Raw genomic sequence first — 19,671 nt, forward strand, 5'->3', positions numbered from 1 at the left:
AATGTTCCTCGTCATCTCAGACGAATAGCAACAATTTATTAAATCTAATCTAACATCATTGCTAAGCAGAAGCTGATAAACTCCGATCTTGGTCACTGGTGAAGACTTTCTGTTTCCCATGATCAAGTTTATCCTTCCTCGCTCTATCTCCTCACTTTCCTTTAGTCCCTGCAAATCAGAACAGATATGAAAACCACATCCTGTATCAAGGACCCATGAACGAGAAGATAATGAGTTATTAGCAGAAATAGTGTAAATACCTGCCGAAGATGGCTTCACTTTGCCATCCTTGATATCTTGCAGATATTGTGGGCAAGATCTCTTCCAATGCCCCTTTTGATTGTAGTAAAAGCAAACGGCCTCTTTTGGATCAGAAACATGGGGAGTGGAACCATTGGGCTTAGCCTTTGGGCCATTACTAGATGACCCAGCTTGAGCCTTGCTCTTCCAGTTTTGCTTGGGAGGACCTTTCCTCTTTTTCCCCTTTCCCTATCCAATAGCCAACACAGGGGCACTTGTAGGCGTGGAGGGTATACTTTTACCCTTCATTCCTGCCTCAGCTGTCTGCAACAAGTTGTGCAATTGGGCCAAGGTCTGCTCAGTATTGTTCAAATGTTAAGTTAGAATAAACTGACCATAACAATCAGGTAGTGAGTTCAAGACCATGTCAATGGCCAATTCCTCATCAAAGTGAATGTTGAGCTTGACCAAACGCTCTATGTAGCGTTGCATTCTTTGCACATGTGACACAACCGATTCCCCTTCTTTCATCTTGCAAGCCATGAGTGACTTGACTACTTTAAACTTTTCTTGACGAGCTCGCTTATGGTACTTTTCCATAAGGTCCTTGTTCATCTCAAAAGGCCAGTAGTCCTCATAGTACCTCTGCAGTTCTGGGGACATGGTTGCCACCATGATGCACGCTACTTTGGTAGCATCATCGTAATGTTTCTTGTAGGCAGCAAGATCTTCAGGAGTAGCTTCAGACTCATCAAGCTCTTTGAGCTCCTTTTCAAGAACATATTCTTTGTTCTCAAAACGAAGAGCCATCTTGATGTTGCGCATCCAATCGTTATAGTTTGAGCCATCCATAACGACTTTGGAGCAGATATTGAGCAAAGAGAAGTTCTGGTTGGAGGAGGATGAAGCAGAAGTGTTTCCAGGAGTAGACATCTGAAAAGAAAGAAAGTTTTAGTTAGATTTCAAGATACCTCAATATAATAACCCAAAGATAAAATATCAAGGTTAGGATCCAACTATGAAGATTCACAACTTAGAAATGGGATGCCGAGATCCAAGTGTAAATTTCATAAAGGTAGGTGAATGACGATTCACCAATTCCACCATTAGACGAAACAAACGAAGTGAAATTCCTAATTCTTTTGAGATACATTGAAACTATTCAATGGCATGTTTTAATCTCAGATTATGCTCTTCTATTTGTAACTGGGATGCCGAGGATCACAAACAAGATGTGAATAACCATGCAAATGTGCTTGGTAACCTCATTGTCTTTATCATTAACTATTGATGTGTTGGTAAACCACACACGCTCCATCAAAATGACAATTATGAGATACCCATTACTACTCTTTATTAGTGCCCTTTAGTGTGCTGGTTAACCACACACGCTCCACTAACGACCAATAAAGCATAATGTGCAATTTCATGGATTAGCATACTTTTCACATTTTTCCTAAAGTAACTAGAGTTGGGATTTTAAAAATAATGTTCTAGTACTTTCTTTAATGTCATTATACTTTTAATGAGAAGTAGTTGTCCTATCAAATCCGTTCTGCTAACGACCCTCCACTAATCAAGGAAGCGGTGGGTGAGAGTGGACACTCATTCAACTACCATTTTATAGGCAGTTTCCTTATACCCCCCTTATAGATTAGCTTCGTGAATGAGGCATACTAGCGATTTGACTGACCATATTCTTATACATATATAATATTAAACTTTTAATCATAATACATATATAGGGTGTGTTTTAAAACATTTTAAAACTTCAAGGGTTTATATAAATTTCGAAATTCAAACTATTAAATTTAAATTTAAATAAACCAATTAACTAGATTTAATATTTATCTTTTAATTAACTATTAATCAAATTATTAAATCTTGTAAGGATTATCTAATTAAATTAATCAATTAATTTAATCCTAATCCTTATCCCTCTAAATTTCGAAAAATAGGGTAAGGATAATTATCCAATTAATCTAATTAAGTAACAATTATCCAAAACAAGAAACCCTAAAACTTCTAGCAATTTCGAAATTTACAAGGGAGGAGGCTAGGGTTTTCAAAACCCTAACCCTAATTTCGATTAGGGTTCTTTGGAGGCTAGGGTTTTCGAAAAAACCCTTTTATCCAAACCCTAGAAATCGAAAATTTGGCCTTTAGGGTTTAATAGCTATAAACCCTAATTTGCAATTCAACAATTATAGCAATTCAATTTAAAACAAACAATGGCTCTGATACCACTGATGGGTTTTAGGTAGAACAAATAAACTAGAAAACAATTCCTAAGTTCACATGCAACCTACTTTGGATCTATGTTTTAACTATTGAACATATAACTTTGAATTGCAAAACAAGAACCCTAGAGGAGAGAGGCTAATTTCGAAATTAACAAACTAGGGTTTAGGAGTTACATACCTTTCAATTGTTATAGCAAACAATTGATAATCCTCTTGATCTTGATCTTGATCTTCTTGGAAGCTTAGCACCACAAATGTAATGCCTCTAATGGAATCACACCCAAGAACTATCAAGAAGGAAACTTGGAGGAGAGAGGATGGAGAGAGTATGCAATTTCGGCCTTAGGGTTTCTTCCAAAGAAATCAGTGACCTCAAATGTGAGCCAGGAGGCTCCTTAAATAGCTGAGGGATCTAGGGTTTAGGGAAAACCCTAGTTATCCTTTGCTTAGGGCCTAAGCAAGATCCAAAGGCCTTATTTGGACCCCTTGGACGAAATCTCTAGGGTTTCCCCTAAGAATTTCGTCCACCTCCTTCCAAGGGGGTTCTGGAACCTTCCACTCAACTATTAGTTAATTGCAAACTAGTCCCTACACTTTATAATTAATTCTTTTAACCCCAAAATTAATTCTGATTAATTTCTGGCTAACTATTAATTAAACATAATGATTTCTAATTAATATATTAATCTTTTAATATATTAATAAATCATTTATATTAATTCATTAATCTTATAAATTAATATCTCTCCTTTCATAATTTCCTTGTCCAGTTGCTAGGTTGAGGGCAACCCAAAAGGACTGTGCTGCTATCAATTCAAGTACATACCAATTATAGTTATGGGCTTAGACACCTAATCCAACAGATATAACACATAAAGTTACAAACTTTACGTGCATGCATGGGTGTCATGAAGCTAAAACACCAAACTAAGCCATAAAGGAGTTCTAATGCATGGGATAGGGCCATAGCTCAATAAAGGTGGCCACTTTGAGCTTCCTGAGCCCAAAAGTTCCGAGATCTGAAATCATTACTCTATTATGCACTCAAATCCTGAGAGTGACTTAGAAATGGCCCAAAAACGACAAGATGCAAGCCCTAAAGAAGATCTAAGTGATGGAAAGCCAAGGTTGAAGCTTTTTACCTCAAACAAACTGGAAATGCCACCAAAACTCTGGATCTATTGCCTTCTTCTTGAACCTCCAAGCCTTTCCTTCCTTCTCCAAGCTTCAAATCACTAAAATGGCACAAAATAGCTCAAGAACACTCACAAACTGATTAGGGTTTCGAGAATAAGGTCTGAGGGTGATGGAGGCTGGAGTGGAGGCCATATAAGGTGTTTAAATAGGGTGCAAACCCTAAAATTTAGGGTTTCATTCAGACAGATCTACTTGTCGAGTCGGGGCTTCCGACTCGTCGAGTAGACTCTTCCACCCGCGTCCAAGATTAGCCCCTACTCGACGAGTTTGGGTCCACCAACTCGTCAAGTCCCAATATAAAAATGTAAAACTCATATTTAAAATACGTACCGGGGACCGGGCGTTACAATGAGTAGTTGTCAATATAGGGTTACAACAGGGCCGGCCCAACACATGGGCGAGTGGGGTAAAGGCCCAGGGCAGCAAGCTGGGAAGGGGCATCATCTTAAGCCTGGTACTTGTAGTATGTATAAAATTTAGCCCAAACTTAAATGTGGCCCAAAGCTTTGGAAATCCTTAATCAGTTCAACGACATAGGGTGGGCGCTAGATTTGAGAGACGGATGCACGCCAGCCACTCTTGCACAATAGACGAGAATCGCTTCGATTCTTGAGCATCGATTGATTTCACTACAGCCGCATCACATATAGTGGTTTGATGGAGTAGAGAGGACGTCAGGACTCAAGACGAGACTCATGGCTGCTTTCGATATCCAGGCTCCAACATTCAAGATAAAAAAAATAGAAAAATCAATATCCCATCCTCTTTTTCCTTTGATTTATTTTTATCTGTTATCTAATCTGATTTCCTAAGTGCAGTCTTGCTAATTAATTGATTTCTGGAGATCGGATTGTCGGAGCTTCTGTGGAGACTTGAGAAGCGGAGATGGAAGAAGAACATTGAGTGTTCTTGATGCTATTTGGAAATGAGAAGGGGCATCTAGTTTTTCAAGGCCAATTAAAGTGCAATAAGGCACATGTGTTTAATTTTATGTTTTTAACGAAATATATTTGTGTCAAGGGACTCAAGGTTTTTTTTTTTTTTGACTTTGAATAGTGGTTTAATGTTAACAGTAAAAAGAATATTACATACTCAGATTCGATTTTGATAAGTGTTATAAGCAAAAGTAGTTGTTTTTGAGTTTGTTACTATTATGGCTATGCTATTTCTAGTTTTGAAGTTATTGTTATTGTTACCAAAACTATTGAAGGTCCGGTTTTGATCCTATAAATTCTGACCTCACCCACTTTTGAAACACAAATGAGTAAGGGTCCGGTTAATGGACAGTGATTAATAAACCATGTTTTATATTCGTTTACCTACATGTTTTCTTAGCAAATATAAAACAGGGGCATAATTTTCTTATCTCGCCCTGGGCATGGAAAAACATTGGACCGGCCCTGGGTTACAATACGTAAAAAACACAACATTGCTATGAAACAACTTAAAAATGCAAAATGTACTCGAGAATATGGTCTTGAACCGTTTTTTATTGTAAATTTGTATTTGAATAAGAAAGATTAATAATCACTTATTTGCGTTATTGTCATTTCCTCCTTCTGGACAAAGAATTATGATGATCTTTGAGCATAGTTCGCGTATAAAGCGACATTCTACATACAATAATGACCTTATATATATGTTTGTCTCTCACTCGCCGAGTGGTGGTATAAAAGTTCTGATGTGTGTCGTCATTTTACTAAATAAGAAGAAAAATTGCACGGCCGAAGATATAGTCATTTTATTTTATAGGCAAACAAAGTTTCTTTTCTTTTCTTTTTTTTTTTTTTTTTGAAAGAAAACTTTCCTAGGGAGGGTTTTCGGACTAGCTTTCGCGCACTGAGTAATCCCCCGCTGCAAACATGAAGTTATGCTTCATGCCGTGGAGTCATTGCAGACGAACCTTCATAGCCACAAGGGCCGAGTAGGGAAACAAGCAAAGTTACATATAAAGAAACATTCTTTTTGTTTTGATTATGAAAAAAAAAACAATTTCAAAAAATAAAAATTAAAAAATTAATCAAATAAAAACCATATATACAACAAGTAAATTTTTTGTTTGAAATTTTGTCGGAGAAATTTTCCCATCCACATGGGCCACATTGATCGACGGCTAAAAAGAAGTGTCCAAAGTCCCTACAAAGAACCCATATAAAATCTGCCATTCCTCAGTCCTCAGTCCTCACACTCATACAAACTCCTAATACAACTCCTAATAAGTCCTACCATTCTCACTCAGACCATATCACAAACACCTTCACGACAACCCATCAAAACCTCTTGCACAATACAAATCACCATGGCTAGATCTCAACAACGATACAGAGGAGTTCGACAAAGACATTGGGGATCTTGGGTCTCCGAAATTCGCCACCCTATCCTGTAAATTTCTAATCTCGATGCCTCTCATTTCAAACACGACAACTGAATCTTGGTGCTAGCTAGGCATAATTCTGAAACATTTTCGTTTTCTAATCTTTACATTTGTGCTAACAGGAAGACAAGAATCTGGCTAGGGACATTCGAGACAGCAGAGGATGCAGCAAGAGCATACGACGAAGCGGCTAGGTTCATGTGTGGTACAAGAGCGCGAACAAACTTCGAAGGTTCGCAGTCATCTTCTTCAAAGCTACTGTCTGCAACTTTAAGAGCAAAATTACATAAATGCCACATGACATCTCTTGCAATGACGAAGAAAACAGAAGTGAGTAACCAAGAAGATCAACAGACTCATCAGCGGTCTCCCTGCTCTGATACAGGGGACGAGTTCATGGAGAACAGGGGCAATTTCGGGAATATTGTGAATTGGGAGGGTCAAATGGAGAATATGCAACAGTACAAGTCTTCTGAAGATGAGCATATAGAGCAAATGATCCAGGAGTTACTTGATTATGGAACAATCGAGTTTTGTTCTGTTGTGCAAAACTAAACGAATATCTTTCTTTTAGTCTACAAAATGACACCGTTCATGCACACTTATTATTAAATACTGTGCTGGGAAATACCGAGCGACATATATATATATATATATATATATATATATATATATATATATATATATATATATATATATATATATATATATATATATATGTGATTAGTGAAGCCTCGAGTATCAATCACTTCCTTGAGATCGAACGAAAAAAATCACCATTTTAGAAAAAATCAAGCAAATACAGTAGGGGGGATAATTTTGTAATTTTCATCATGGTTGATTTCACTCTTTGTACCAAAAATAAATAATTGAGTACTTGAGTTATGATTTTGGGTATTACAAAATTTGTTAAAAGATACTAATTTTGCATGTTATGATGTCTAATATTATACTTCAGGACATGTTAAAAGACACTGACCTTATGATTATATTGTCGTGACTTTTATCTCATGTATATGATTATTTTAGTATTGCAAACAAAACTGTTCCAAAAGATTCTAGATGATTGATTGCAAATTATACTCTAATTGGTATCACTATCGATAAACATGTAATGATGTGGATATAGGAGTGATAATAAAAAGTTTGACACATTCCATAAGAACCTCGGACAGCAATTTTAGATACCAAAAATGTTTGCTCTTTCGACAAAGTTTTGCGTAAAATCATATATGTTGTTCAATATTCGTTAAGGGTCGAAGTGGTATGAATGTCATGGGTGATAAACTTTTTTTTTTTCTTCCATTAAATGTTTTATAAGTAAGTATTAAATGGATAAATGATTTATTTTGTAATGCAACATGTGTTATATATGTAATGTTTCTTTTATAGACCGGCCGAACATGAAAAAATGAAAATGATTATGTGATTTTTTTTGGCCAGAAATGACATCGTATAACAAATAATTATTTATCCGAAAACTGTTATAAATTATTAAAATTGTAAAATGATAATGTTAATATAAATCTAAAAATCCAAAAATAAACCTATAGTAATTCCTGAATGTATAAGAACCATATAGGATTCAGGTCTTATCACATAATAATATTTTTAATATTCATGAAATTCAATTAAATCGGGATTTCAGAATCCATTGCATGATGAATTTGGTTGATAGATCAATGGAATTCAATCCTAACGAAATTCGTCAAATACTATATTTGATGGTTTTCTCCATTCCTCATAAAAATAGAAGGAATTCAATGCCTAATGAAATATTATGAATATTTATATATAAATAAAAGGTAAAAAATAGAAGGAATTCAATGCCTAATGAACTATTATGAATATTTATATCTAAATAAAACGTTAAAAATGTATATTTAATATTGAATTTCAATTTATTTCTAACAACAAGATGCTTGATGGATTATTATTCCTCCAAATTTCAATTGTTTCGCATTGGCCATTGTTCTCTTATAATATTAGATTGAATTTAAAAATATATTATAGATCACTATTAATAAAATATGTATAATATATTAAAATAAACTTTCTCCATCAACATCGATAACTATATATCCTTTATTTGGGGATCTTAACAAAGCATATGATGAAGTAACTTGAAAAAGAGACGTTAATATGAACAAGACTAGAGAATAAATGGCTCAATTTCATCATCTCTTTTAAGTGGTCTCAACTCTACTTTCGATCGGATAATGACATTTTTCTTTTTCCTATAGTTTTTGGCTATTCGACCTTTTTCTTAAAATAACCAATAAATTACATAAAAAAATATCCTTTTTTCTTAATATTTGTAGCATTATTTCCTTTTTAGAATTAAAATGAACCGTTATGTGTTTACCAATCTTTATAAACCATTCATGCTGAAAATTTCATTATTCTATCCGGTGGCAAACTCGAAAAAAAAAAAATTGGGATAACATATCTAATTTTAGGGGTAACACGCCATGAAATTTATAAAATATCAAAAAAATTCTCAAAAAATTTTCACTACACCGAAAAATTCAAGGGGTAACAACGTTACCCTGACCTTCCACTAAAGTCTACCATTGATTCTATCAATATCATTTTTTGTTTTTAAATGATCCTGATATATCATAAAATTGTTATCAAATAGATAAATAATTTTAAAATATTTTTTTATAGCTTTAGAAGTTGTAATTTACTTTCGACAGAAAAGGCATTTTCTTTTGACCCGCATATCATACAATATTGTCACATATTACATCTTCTTTTATCTTTGATTAGACAAAAGCCAAAAGGAACAACTTCTAATGTTGGTTTCTTTTTTATTAGAAGAGACAAACTTCATAACCCTTGCTTTGATTTGTTTTCAACAAATAATGCTTTAATCCTTTATCAACTATTTATTAAACCAATATTTAATTTGAGTTTGGGGTAATGATGAAATTTGGTCTACAGCAATTACCAAAAGAGATTATACAAATATATTGTTCAGCAGTCTCATTCTATCGCAAGATATATTTTAGAATTAGAGTGTTATTTATTTATTTATTATTATTATAGGGACGACCATCCCAATCCTAATCCAAACCCGTCAACCTAACCTGAATCCAACCCAATAAATAGAAGATTGTGTTGAGATTTTGAACTCATTTAATTAAATGGTCAACCTGTTTAATTAAATGGGTTGAGTTAGGGTTGAAATTTTTAATCCGTTTACAACCCACCAACCATTTAAAATTTTTAAATATTGTGTAATTTATATTTATTTAGTATTATTATTTAGTTAATTATTATATTTTGATTATTTTTATGGGTAAATAGCACAAAAGACAATCAGTTTACACTAAAATTCTAATTTGACACTGTGTTTTTTTTTCTCAAATTTGACACTTTGTTTTCCAATTTGTTACAATTCTGATCACTTGACCGGTCAACCAGGTTACATGCTGACGTGGCATTATGACGTGTCAGTTTTGATGACATGATATGCTGACGTGTCAAATTTGAATTTTTTTCCACAAAAGACACTAAGTTTTCACTTTTTTTCGATTTTGACACTAAGTTTAATTTTTTTCTTTTAGTTTTGACACTATGTTTTTTTTTCCAAATCGAACATCATTTTTTCCAATTTTGTTCAATGTTGACAATTTTCTATTTGAAACCGTATAAATATTATTTTAATACATTTAAACTGTATAAATATGTTTTTTTTAATTAAAACTCATAGTTATGTATAAATACAAGATTTTTTTTTTACATTCAAACCATAATTTTATGTATAAATATGTATTAGTTATATAAAAACCGTATTTTATATTAAATACGCAACTTTAAAATGAGTTTGGAGGTTTGGAGGCGTGTAGTCGATCAAAACTCGGATGTCAAGTTTTGCAACCCGTGAAATTTTTACATCTTATTAGAAGCTTATGGTTAGTTGATTCCCATAATATAACTAATGCATATTTATACATTATGCTTTGAATGTAAAAAAAAAACAAAAAAAAAACATCTTGTATTTAAATAAAAATGTGGTTTTTAAACGAAAAAAAGTATATTTACACGGTTTAAAATTTAATAAAAAAAAATATATATGTATACGGTTTCAAATGGAAAATGATCAAATTTGATAAATGATGTTCGATTTGGAACAAAAAAACATAGTGTCAAAATTGAAAGAAAAAATTAAACTTAGTGTCAAAATAAAAAAATAAAAAAATAAAAAAAATAAAAACTGAAAACTTAGTGTTTTTTGTAGAAAAAATTTTCAATTTTGACACGTTAGCATATCATATAAGCATGTCACGCCATCAAAACTGACACGTCATCATGCCACGTAAGCATGTAACCTGGTTGACCGGTCAAGTGGTCAGAATTGTAATAAATTGGAAAACACAGTGTCAATTTTGAGACAAAAAAACACAGTGTCAAATTAGAATTTTGGTGTAAACTGAGTGTCTTTTGTGCTATTTACCCATTTTTTATTTATCAAAAACCATGGTAAGTAACTGTCACTGGATTCGAGTTGGTAAAAGTGATAGTCAGGTTGGGTAAAATTTAAAAATTAAACATTTATATTGTTTTATGGTTGTAAAGACTTGATTTGTGTTTGTGTTATTGGCTTATAAAATTATTGGTGTATTATTTTCAATCTTGAAAAATTATTATATCTTTTAAATTGTATGTATTTTATTTGATGGATTATTTGATTTTTAAGGATTTTTTTTGTGAAAATTTAAATGGATCAACCCGGGTTTAACATATTTAGTAAATAGGTTCGGTTGGAAAAATAATAGATAAGTCAACCCGATTCCAACCCATTTACTAAAAAAGTCGGGTTTGGTTGAGAACTCTCAACCCGTTTACCAAGTTAGGTTGGGTAGAGACTTTAAACATATTTATGTCCAACCCAACCCATTGTCATCCCTAGACTACTATTTGGTATTGTTTTTTCTTATAATTATTTTAAAAGTTATGACATATATTATGTTTTGCAAAACTATCTAAAAGCTAGTAACTAATAGCTGAAAGTTAGTAGTTAGCGGTTGGTAATGGGTAGCGTAAAAGCTGGAGCTTTTATTTGTGTAAAATTATTCGAGAAAAGTACATATGTTTTGAAATGTGTACAATGGCATAAAAAAACTAAAAATAAAAAGCTTCTAAATTTTTTCAAAAACTACTTGAAATGATTTTTGAATTATAAGTTTTTGGGTTAAAATAAAAGTTTTAAATTCATACTCATACACAAGACATATTTATTAATTTGAGTTTGAGTTTCATAAATGTAACACTATAGTCATGTAACTTTATGGTTTTAAAAGAATCAAATTCAGTGCATCTTATCGACATGTGTTGTAAGCGTGTGTTTAAAGAAAACCCAAACACAAAAGATGGATACAACTGAAATATTAGTTTATAAAGTTTTCAAAATAAATACTGGTTAACTTTTTGTTCTTTAAATATAAAGCAAAAGTAGAAAATGAAAAATATTATTTAGAGAATACTTAATTAGTTTTGCTAACGAATTATGCTGTAGCTCATATGTCCAAGACTCACATGTGAGACACACTTGCCATGATGTTTCATGTGTTTTGTGTTATTCTCATTTCTCACATGCTCCCACATATCGGTTCCTACGTCCTAATATAATAAAAATACTGTTCTTATTTTTGTAAATGAAATCAGCAATCGTAGCATCATAAATTTGATTAGGCAAGTGAAATTTATAAATTAAGAAATAATTTGGTTCCTATCAAATTGAATATCTTATTTGGTCTGTGATCCTTAATTCTATTCTTACTCAGTGAAGCTTGTTGATAAAAATATAGATTTAGACTCTTATCAATTGTCCAAATTGCAATGGTGACATCGAGATTGTGAAGCTCATTGGTAGATGGTGGAACTTGGTAGTCCAAATTCTAACTCGGCCGTTGATTGGTTAAAGTTGACGGATAACTCTAACTGAAATGTGGTGGAACGGAAATGTTTCGATCTAATGATTGTTACTACTTTTTTGGGTAGGTGCAGGGGCGGTTTTACTATGGTGCCCGTAGTGGCACCAACAACGTCTGGTTTTTTTGAACGCAGTGTAAAAAATTTCGAAATTTTTCTACTATCTTGACACTACTAAAATTTCCTGTGACACCCCTACTATGAAATCATTCGCTCCTGAGCAAGTGAAAATTTCAGAACTGTGTTCGCCCCTGAGCAGGTGAAAATTTCGGAACAGGTTTTTCTTTGTAACAACTATAGCTAGAAAAACATATATCTTTGACGACATTGTTCCGCCTTTCTTCGGAACTGCGTTCGCCCCTGAGCAGGTGAAAATTTCGGAACATGTTTGTCTTTGTAACAACTATAGCTAGAAAAACATATATCTTTGACGACATTGTTCCGCCTTTCTTCGGAACTGCGTTCGCCCCTGAGCAGGTGAAAATTTCGGAACAGGTTTGTCTTTGTAACAACTATAGCTAGAAAAACATATATCTTTGACGACATTGTTCCGCCTTTCTTCGAAACTGCGTTCGCCCCTGAGCAGGTGAAAATTCCGGAACAGGTTTGTCTTTGTAACAACTATAGCTAGAAAAATATATATTTTGACGACATTGTTTCGCCTTTCTTCTGGATTTGTAACAAATGTAAAAAATATAAGGTGGACTAGGACACTTGACTTCATAACCGTTCTCTAGCTATTATGTCCTTGTAATATGGTCTTTATTAGCTCATTGCTAGTAGTTTAATATAATTCCGTGTTCCAACAAAATCACAAAATAGGTCCATGTGTTTAACATATTTTTCTTTTTGGGTTTAGGTCAAAAGCAAATAGTTTTAACATTTTGGTGCTTATTAGAGTTTTTAAAATGTTTTTCGTCCATGTTGTAATATGATGAACACTTGGCAAACATAAAAATCATAAAGTAGAACCCAAGAAATTTAAGTGAAAATCTAAACAGGAAAACAACAAAGGCACTAGTATTAAAATCGATTATAATGAGAAGCTTACAAATTGCTTTCTTGAACCTAATGTCGACAGGGACAAAAAGACGTGAAAGGAATAATAAAAACTATATATTAAATTTTTTATATTTCAGTAAAAAAAATCAAACCATATGGATTATTTTTTAGTTTTCTCTATTAAATTTTTTTAAGACAATTACAGAAATGGTCCTTGTGGATAGTTTGTTATTTTGAATCAGATTAGTTTTTCAATTTTAACCTACATCCCCTAAAAACTATTTGTGTCACATTTTTGGTCCATACTTCGTCTAAGGTGCTGTTTGATTTTCTGAAGCAAAAATTCATGAAGTCTGCGGACCACCTCTGCAACCCTCTGCAGTAGAAGAGGTGGACCAAACGGCTGCAGAGTGTAATAAGAAGCGTGTTTGTTTTTTTAACATCTGCATACTGCTGCAGATATTAAAAAATTAAAATAAACTAATTTTATAAACCGAAAATAGTTTTTTAATACGTAAAATTTAATAATGTATAACATTTCGGCAACAATTAATGATATTTCAGTAAAAAATAATGATATTTTAACAAAAAAATAATGATATTTTAGTAAAAAATAATGATATTTCATTAATAAATTATCATTATTGAATATAAAAAAACGAAAAAAAATTCAACAAGAATAAACAAAAAAAAAACGAAAAAAAAAGGTGAAATAGAATTTCAACAACATATAATCAAAATTACAGCAAGAAAAAAAGAAGAAGAAGAGGTTGGAAGAGGTTTGAAGAGGCAGTACAAGTGTTGCGCCAAACAGAACACGCGCAGAGGTTTTTGACTCCGAAGACTTCTAAAAAACAAACAGTTGCGAGATGAAAAGTGATGCGCGTGTGCTGCGCTGCGCAGCAATAAGAGGTTTGAAGATGTTTTTTTCAAAAAACAAACAACACCTAAGTAAACTGTTTATCTATTAACTTTTTCTAAATGACCAATATATCCCTATTTATCATCTTCTTCCTCACGTTTGTCATCAACTCATCATGTTCAAGAACCCTGATTATAATTAAATTAGGTATTTAGGACAAACCAATCTATTTTGTTTGAGGGTTTCATTTTCAATTAAAAATTTGAGAACGTTGGCAAAAGAACTTCATTCTTTCAAATCCTTCATTTCCCCATCTAACATGCTACGGGTAAAAAAGTTTCTTTTGGTTATTTAGAGGTCATATGGTTAACCGAAATCATTTGTGTATTGTGTTGAACTCGAGGTCTGAACGAGTAGGACATTTTGCTTTTTATTTATTATTATTATTATTATTTTTGTGAATGATGTGAGCTCTAAATGAATCGGATTCGACAAGTTTGATACAAAATAACATCTCAGCGAATCAAATTCTTTGAACGGTTAACGAATCCTATATTCTCTGAATCACTAATGGATTTGAATCATTCAACACTAAGACTATGTTTGGCGTACTAGGTATTAGTTGAAAAGATAGCTGATAACTAAAAAGCTAGATGTTGTACGAAAAGTTAGCTGATAAAAAATAACGTCTGGTGGCATTCAGTTCAATCCACTTCTCAGTTTTTGGAAACATCGAGAATTTTAAGTAGGCAAAACAAGAAGATTACAAAGAATCTTCGGTCTTAAAGCTAATCAATCCAATAAAGCTTAAAATTTAAGGTGGCGTTCGGTTCATATAATGTTTCTGAAATAATTGGAATCTATTAGGAATTGAAATTTGTCACATATTGGAATCCAATTCTATATTTTGTTTGGTTGGAAGAAGTGGAATTTGAATCTAATTATTATATATATATTAAAGTTGTGAAGAAAAAGAACATTTATTTGTAACATTTATTTGGTAGAATTGGTCCCTTAAGTTACATTTAAGTTACATTCCTGGTCCTGTATTTTTGTATATATTACAATTGTTGTCCCTTAGCTACAGTACCTAAGGAGGGTGCTAACCACGGTACTCGTACTCGGTTAACTTCCTCAACCATGATAACCGCCACGTCTTATCTCTCGATCCTTCCTCGTTCCACTATCCCAGAAACCCACCGCCTCATAACCCCGCTGAGGTTTTCCTCTTCTTACACCTGATCGGATCGTCGGTGGTGGCTTTCTATATCCCTTTCATCTGCCTCCGTCTTTTCGAGACAATCACTCTCCACGCCTCGCCTACGACTTATCTGTATCTTCTCCTCCCACCTACCGACTCATCGATCTTCAACATCAGACTCATCACAGTTGAGACCCAAAACCCTCTCACCACCACCGCCCTATACGCCGCTGCTCACGATCGTCTTCACTGACTCACCCCGCTGCTTCTGCTCAGTCTTCAACCTTCTCCATTTTCAAACCGAGCGAAGCTTCCATCTTCGTTTCGAGGTCGTCGTCCTACCCTTATGTCGACTCGGCCTCTTCCTTTCGTTTTAGGGCTTTAGGAAGAGGGCAACGCCCAATGGTGGTGGTGCGGACCATCGCAGACAATACTGAAAGAAAGCAAGGATTTTTGTCGTTGATGAGGTAATTTAAAGTTTTTAAATTTCTATTGGTCGTTGGGAAACAAATAAAAGGGCCATTTGCTTCCATACAGGTATACCCTCCAAATTACCCACCCCGGCTCCATCTGCTACGCTGATTTCACTCGCATCTGAAAGAATCGGTAAGCTTATTTTTTTCATATCACTGCAACTTTAATTGTTACCTGTTTTCAAAGTTGCCGATTGTAAAACCTCGATGGTTGAGGACCATATCTGTTTCTTTAAATGTTAACTATTTTCCAGTTGTGTGTGATTTTGCAGTAGGTGGTGTATCTGTTCCTATGATGTAACCTTTTCTTTTCTGTTTTTGATTTATGTAGATTTTTCAGCTGTTTATGGGATTCAGAAAGAAATTGATCGACTTTGTTGATAGGTACGTATTTTCACTCTATCTATATTAATTTAGATTTTGGAATTCCTTCTATTTTCCATTCACAAAACTTTTTGATTTTTGAGGTTTATTCTTCTGCCTACTTCTAGCTGTTACATGTTTGACAAAATGACTTCAAGACATCCACACAACTGACCCGGAAATATTGACTTTGTAGTTTGGTTAATCGAAGAAGAGTGGGTGTTCCTAAGGATTTATGATTGTGCTCGGAAATGAAGACTCTGTTCCTAATTGACTTTGTCTTCTGCTTTATGGTTGTCATTTTGAGTTAAGGTCCAAGTCTCTATCCCGATATTGGCAAAAAAAAAAGGTTTTTTTCTCCTTCGGAGCCCAGAGCATGTACTTAACTTCATCATGTGTAGTTTGTGATTTGTACCTGTTTGAGTTACAGTTCTAGAAAGCAGGGGTAAATATGTCAAACTTTCTACAAATCTCCATACTAGAACCTTCATATTATATTGCCTTTTTTAGGTAATCTGTAAGTATTGGATATTAGTTTTAAACACTTAATTGTCTATTTTGTGTCAATATCAGGTTAATGGCAGTTTTTAGTTTGTTAATCAAGTATATGAAACCTCCAAACCAACAAAACATGACATAGAGGTTATTGATTACCTAAGAAATGAGTTATATAAACATGGTTGATTTTTTATTTGTTTGTAAGGAAAATAATGGAGTTGCATGACAACTTTATTGCATATGTTACAGATTGCTTCATGAATCATACATTATTTCACAAGGTCAGTTTCGTCTTTTTTATCATGTTGTTTATTTCAGTATTGATTACGAAAAAAATTTACCCTATTTTTTGTTTTCCTTTAGGCCCTAAAACAGGCATTTGAGGTTTTTTGTAATAAAATTGTGGTTGGTTGTGTGATTTTACTGTCACAATATCCTGAAAAAGGGGGCAGGGAGAAGTTGAGTGATGAGGCAATCGAAGAAACTTGGATAAGGTAGCCTCCACTATTTTTATTTGACATTGTTGGTATGAGATATAGTGATGACATGGACTTTGATTTTACAGGTAGTTAAGCTCCTTGCTTACATCAACAATAAAGACCTAACTGTGACTTCAAAAAGCAAATAAGTGAAAGGAAAAGGTGCGACATATTTCTTCTATTTGTCTTCTTTTAATGAGAATTAAAACTGATGTTGACACTATTTTTTCTCATAGGCTCAATTGCTTGCTACTGTTATGCCCTTCTCAGCTTAATTCATTAATTTGTGCAGCAAAGGTATCCTAAATTCCCTATTTCTTTAGCCTTTATATACATATTTTAAGCATCATCCCTACCTATTAGAACATTGTAATCTCATGATTGTATAGTTAGTTTCGTTTTCATCATTTTTAAGTAGATCAAGCATCAGAATATGTATTTTTTTTTTTCCAGATTTCTTTAACATTTTCTAGGTCTGAAAGAAGGTTGGGTGAATGGATGTAAAAGAGGGTCTAGATATAGACAGTTAAGGCAACAATATTTTATATGTAGAACAACCGTTGAATTGCATTCTTCTAATTGTAATGGCATTTGATTCTTCTATTTTATAAAGATAAAAAATTGTATTTTAAAATATTAATATGCTCCATAACAAACGATGATATCCCCCAAAGTCCCACCCACCATCATATGCATAGCGTTGTCCCTTATTTATTCCTGTTTTGGTGTTGCAGTTTGACCTTAGTTCAGCAAACAGGCTGCCATCTCCACGTGGGGGCACAAATAAATGTAGATTCATGTTTAAGTTTTTTAAATAATTTATTTTTCTTGAAAAAAATGCAAAAATAAAATTATGTTATCTCATTAGAATTATCATTTTTTTATTGTCCGCAATGTTATTTTACTTTTGAATCTTACTCTTTTTATTTTATTTTCAATCTTACTCATTAACAGTTTTGTGACTAAACTACCCATATATATAGTTTTTGTTCATGTTTCAATTTTCTTGCAAGACCAATCTGCCCCTGTACTCAAATATGCCACAGCGCAGTAAAATGGGACAGACTATGCAGTTTTGTTGCAAGACCAATCTGACCTTCATTGTTAAGCATTTATTATATATATATTTTTTGTTTTTTTATTGGATGCAGTTTCAATGGTGAGAAGCCATAAAAAAATTTGCACAAAATGTGAAAGGTATTCTATAGGAAGAAGGTTATGAGGAAAACTTAAAATTTCTACCAACGAGGGTTGATACATTGTGAAAGCAGGTGATCTTTATGCCTATCAAATATAAGTAGGATGGAAAAAAGTAAGAATGCGAGCAAGTAAATTGGTTAAGATGGAGATGTTGTCTTTTCCACACTTTTATAAGATATATATTACATGTAAAATCGATAATAAGATAGATAATTTATAGCTATATTTTACACAATTTTTTATTATAGACATGGTAAAAATAAGAAAATTTTATTTTTAGTAGTCGGTCACTTTTATGAGTCATTGTGGAGAAACAATATAGATATAGATGAAAAAATTTGGAGCTAATAAAATCTGGAAGTTTGTTGCTATTTTATGCATGTACATGGCGTATAATTTCATATTAGCAGATTTTCTGATGTAAAACAACAAATGGCTTTTGCAGGTAACACAATTAGATTTGGAGTGGAGTGGTATCTTTGCAAAAAAATAGGAGGACGTCAAGTTGGTATAGGATCATTGATGAATTTTTTTTTTGCCCCCCTCGCCGGCTAAAAATAAGTCGTGCCTATCACACCATTAGATGTCATGATTGTTCAAGTGTTGGAAGGAAAGTGGAATCATAAAAGGACTAAATTATCCAATAATAATTACAATCTTTTGGTTTGATTTTTTTTTTTGTACCTAAACAATATTGTATTTTCAAGATTTTGTGATTTTTGTAGGTATTGGGAGAACCCGGGAGTGAAGGATCATCAGAAACATGGAACAATCCGTCAGCTATAGATTTTGCTTTTGAATGTCTTAATTTCTTAAGCAACTGGTTGTACTGCAGTCAGATTCATACAAAACTGTTGTTGACAGTTGCAACATGCATAAATCAGAGAAGGTCATTGTCATCCTTTTCGTCCGTATTATATAAAACTTTATCATAGCATTGTACTTTTGCTTCTTTCTAATATAACATTGTACTTCATCAAACACCTTTGACCCATGCGGAGCATGGGTTCACCCTCTAGTTTCATATTATGTTTGTTTGGTTGGAAATGGAATTGGAATAATGTAAAATGACAACATTTCCCTTCTTGTATTTTTGCTTAACTTTACTTTGTCTTATAATTATATGTAAAGATATATTACAAAAATTATATAAATAGTAAATGGTGGTGGTGATGGTGGCGACGACGGTTGTGTTGGTTGAAAATAAATGAAGTTTGCAATCTCATATTTATTGGCTTAAAATGAAATATAAAATTGATAAAGGGTATTTTATGTTCAATATACATTCTTTTGGTTGTGAAAGTAATTTGCAGGGTTAAAGACACGCGGGTTGTGAGTTTGGGTCAGATTATGTTCGGGTTAGATTCATATCCGGTTTCTGAAGTATAAAGGAAGAGAGAGAGAGAGAGAGAGAGAGAGAGAGAGAGTGTAGAATGAGTCATTCAGTCGTTTTCAGATCAAAAGATTAGGGTTTTCTCTCATAGTGTTCTTCATCTTCCCTCTCGGTTTTCATCTGTTTAGTTTAGGGTTTGTATACATTTTATGTTTACATAACTCTTCGTAGTTGTTTCTATTATTGAATAGACTAGGTTGAGTGAA

General features: G+C 33.2%; 1 protein-coding gene and 1 long non-coding RNA gene across 12 annotated transcripts; both read left to right on the top strand.

The window, feature by feature from the left end:
• The first annotated feature begins 5,868 nt into the window (after window positions 1–5,868).
• Window positions 5,869–6,687, top strand: LOC145168658 (ethylene-responsive transcription factor ERF003-like). Its single transcript, XM_079087410.1, has 2 exons — window positions 5,869–6,062; window positions 6,177–6,687. The coding sequence occupies exons 1-2, from the start codon at window positions 5,980–5,982 to the stop codon at window positions 6,607–6,609; spliced, it is 516 nt and encodes a 171-aa protein (XP_078943536.1). The 5' UTR covers window positions 5,869–5,979; the 3' UTR covers window positions 6,610–6,687.
• Window positions 6,688–14,975: 8,288 nt separating this feature from the next.
• Window positions 14,976–19,162, top strand: LOC145107836 (uncharacterized). 11 transcript variants are annotated; one of them, XR_013707993.1, is made up of 11 exons: window positions 14,978–15,526; window positions 15,597–15,665; window positions 15,864–15,916; window positions 16,092–16,340; window positions 16,469–16,537; window positions 16,643–16,674; window positions 16,757–16,887; window positions 16,959–17,034; window positions 17,109–17,169; window positions 18,024–18,143; window positions 18,518–19,162. It is a non-coding gene; the product is annotated as an uncharacterized LOC145107836 (long non-coding RNA). The 11 variants fall into 11 exon arrangements; XR_013707997.1 differs by having other exon boundaries at window positions 14,979–15,526; window positions 16,092–16,244; XR_013707998.1 differs by having other exon boundaries at window positions 14,977–15,526; window positions 16,092–16,674; window positions 18,518–18,580; window positions 18,798–19,162.
• The last annotated feature ends 509 nt before the right edge of the window (window positions 19,163–19,671 follow it).

This window comes from Lactuca virosa, chromosome 4 (genome assembly GCF_052849685.1).
Source record: "Lactuca virosa cultivar CGN04683 chromosome 4, Lactuca_virosa_CGN04683_v6, whole genome shotgun sequence".
NCBI classification, from domain to species: domain Eukaryota; kingdom Viridiplantae; phylum Streptophyta; class Magnoliopsida; order Asterales; family Asteraceae; genus Lactuca; species Lactuca virosa.

Coding starts and splice junctions, on each gene's coding strand:
- LOC145168658 (XM_079087410.1), top strand. CDS start 5,980: ATGGCTAGATCTCAACAACGATACAGAGGAGTTCGACAAAGACATTGG. Junction 6,063..6,176: donor GAAATTCGCCACCCTATCCT/GTAAATTTCTAA, acceptor TTGTGCTAACAG/GAAGACAAGAATCTGGCTAG.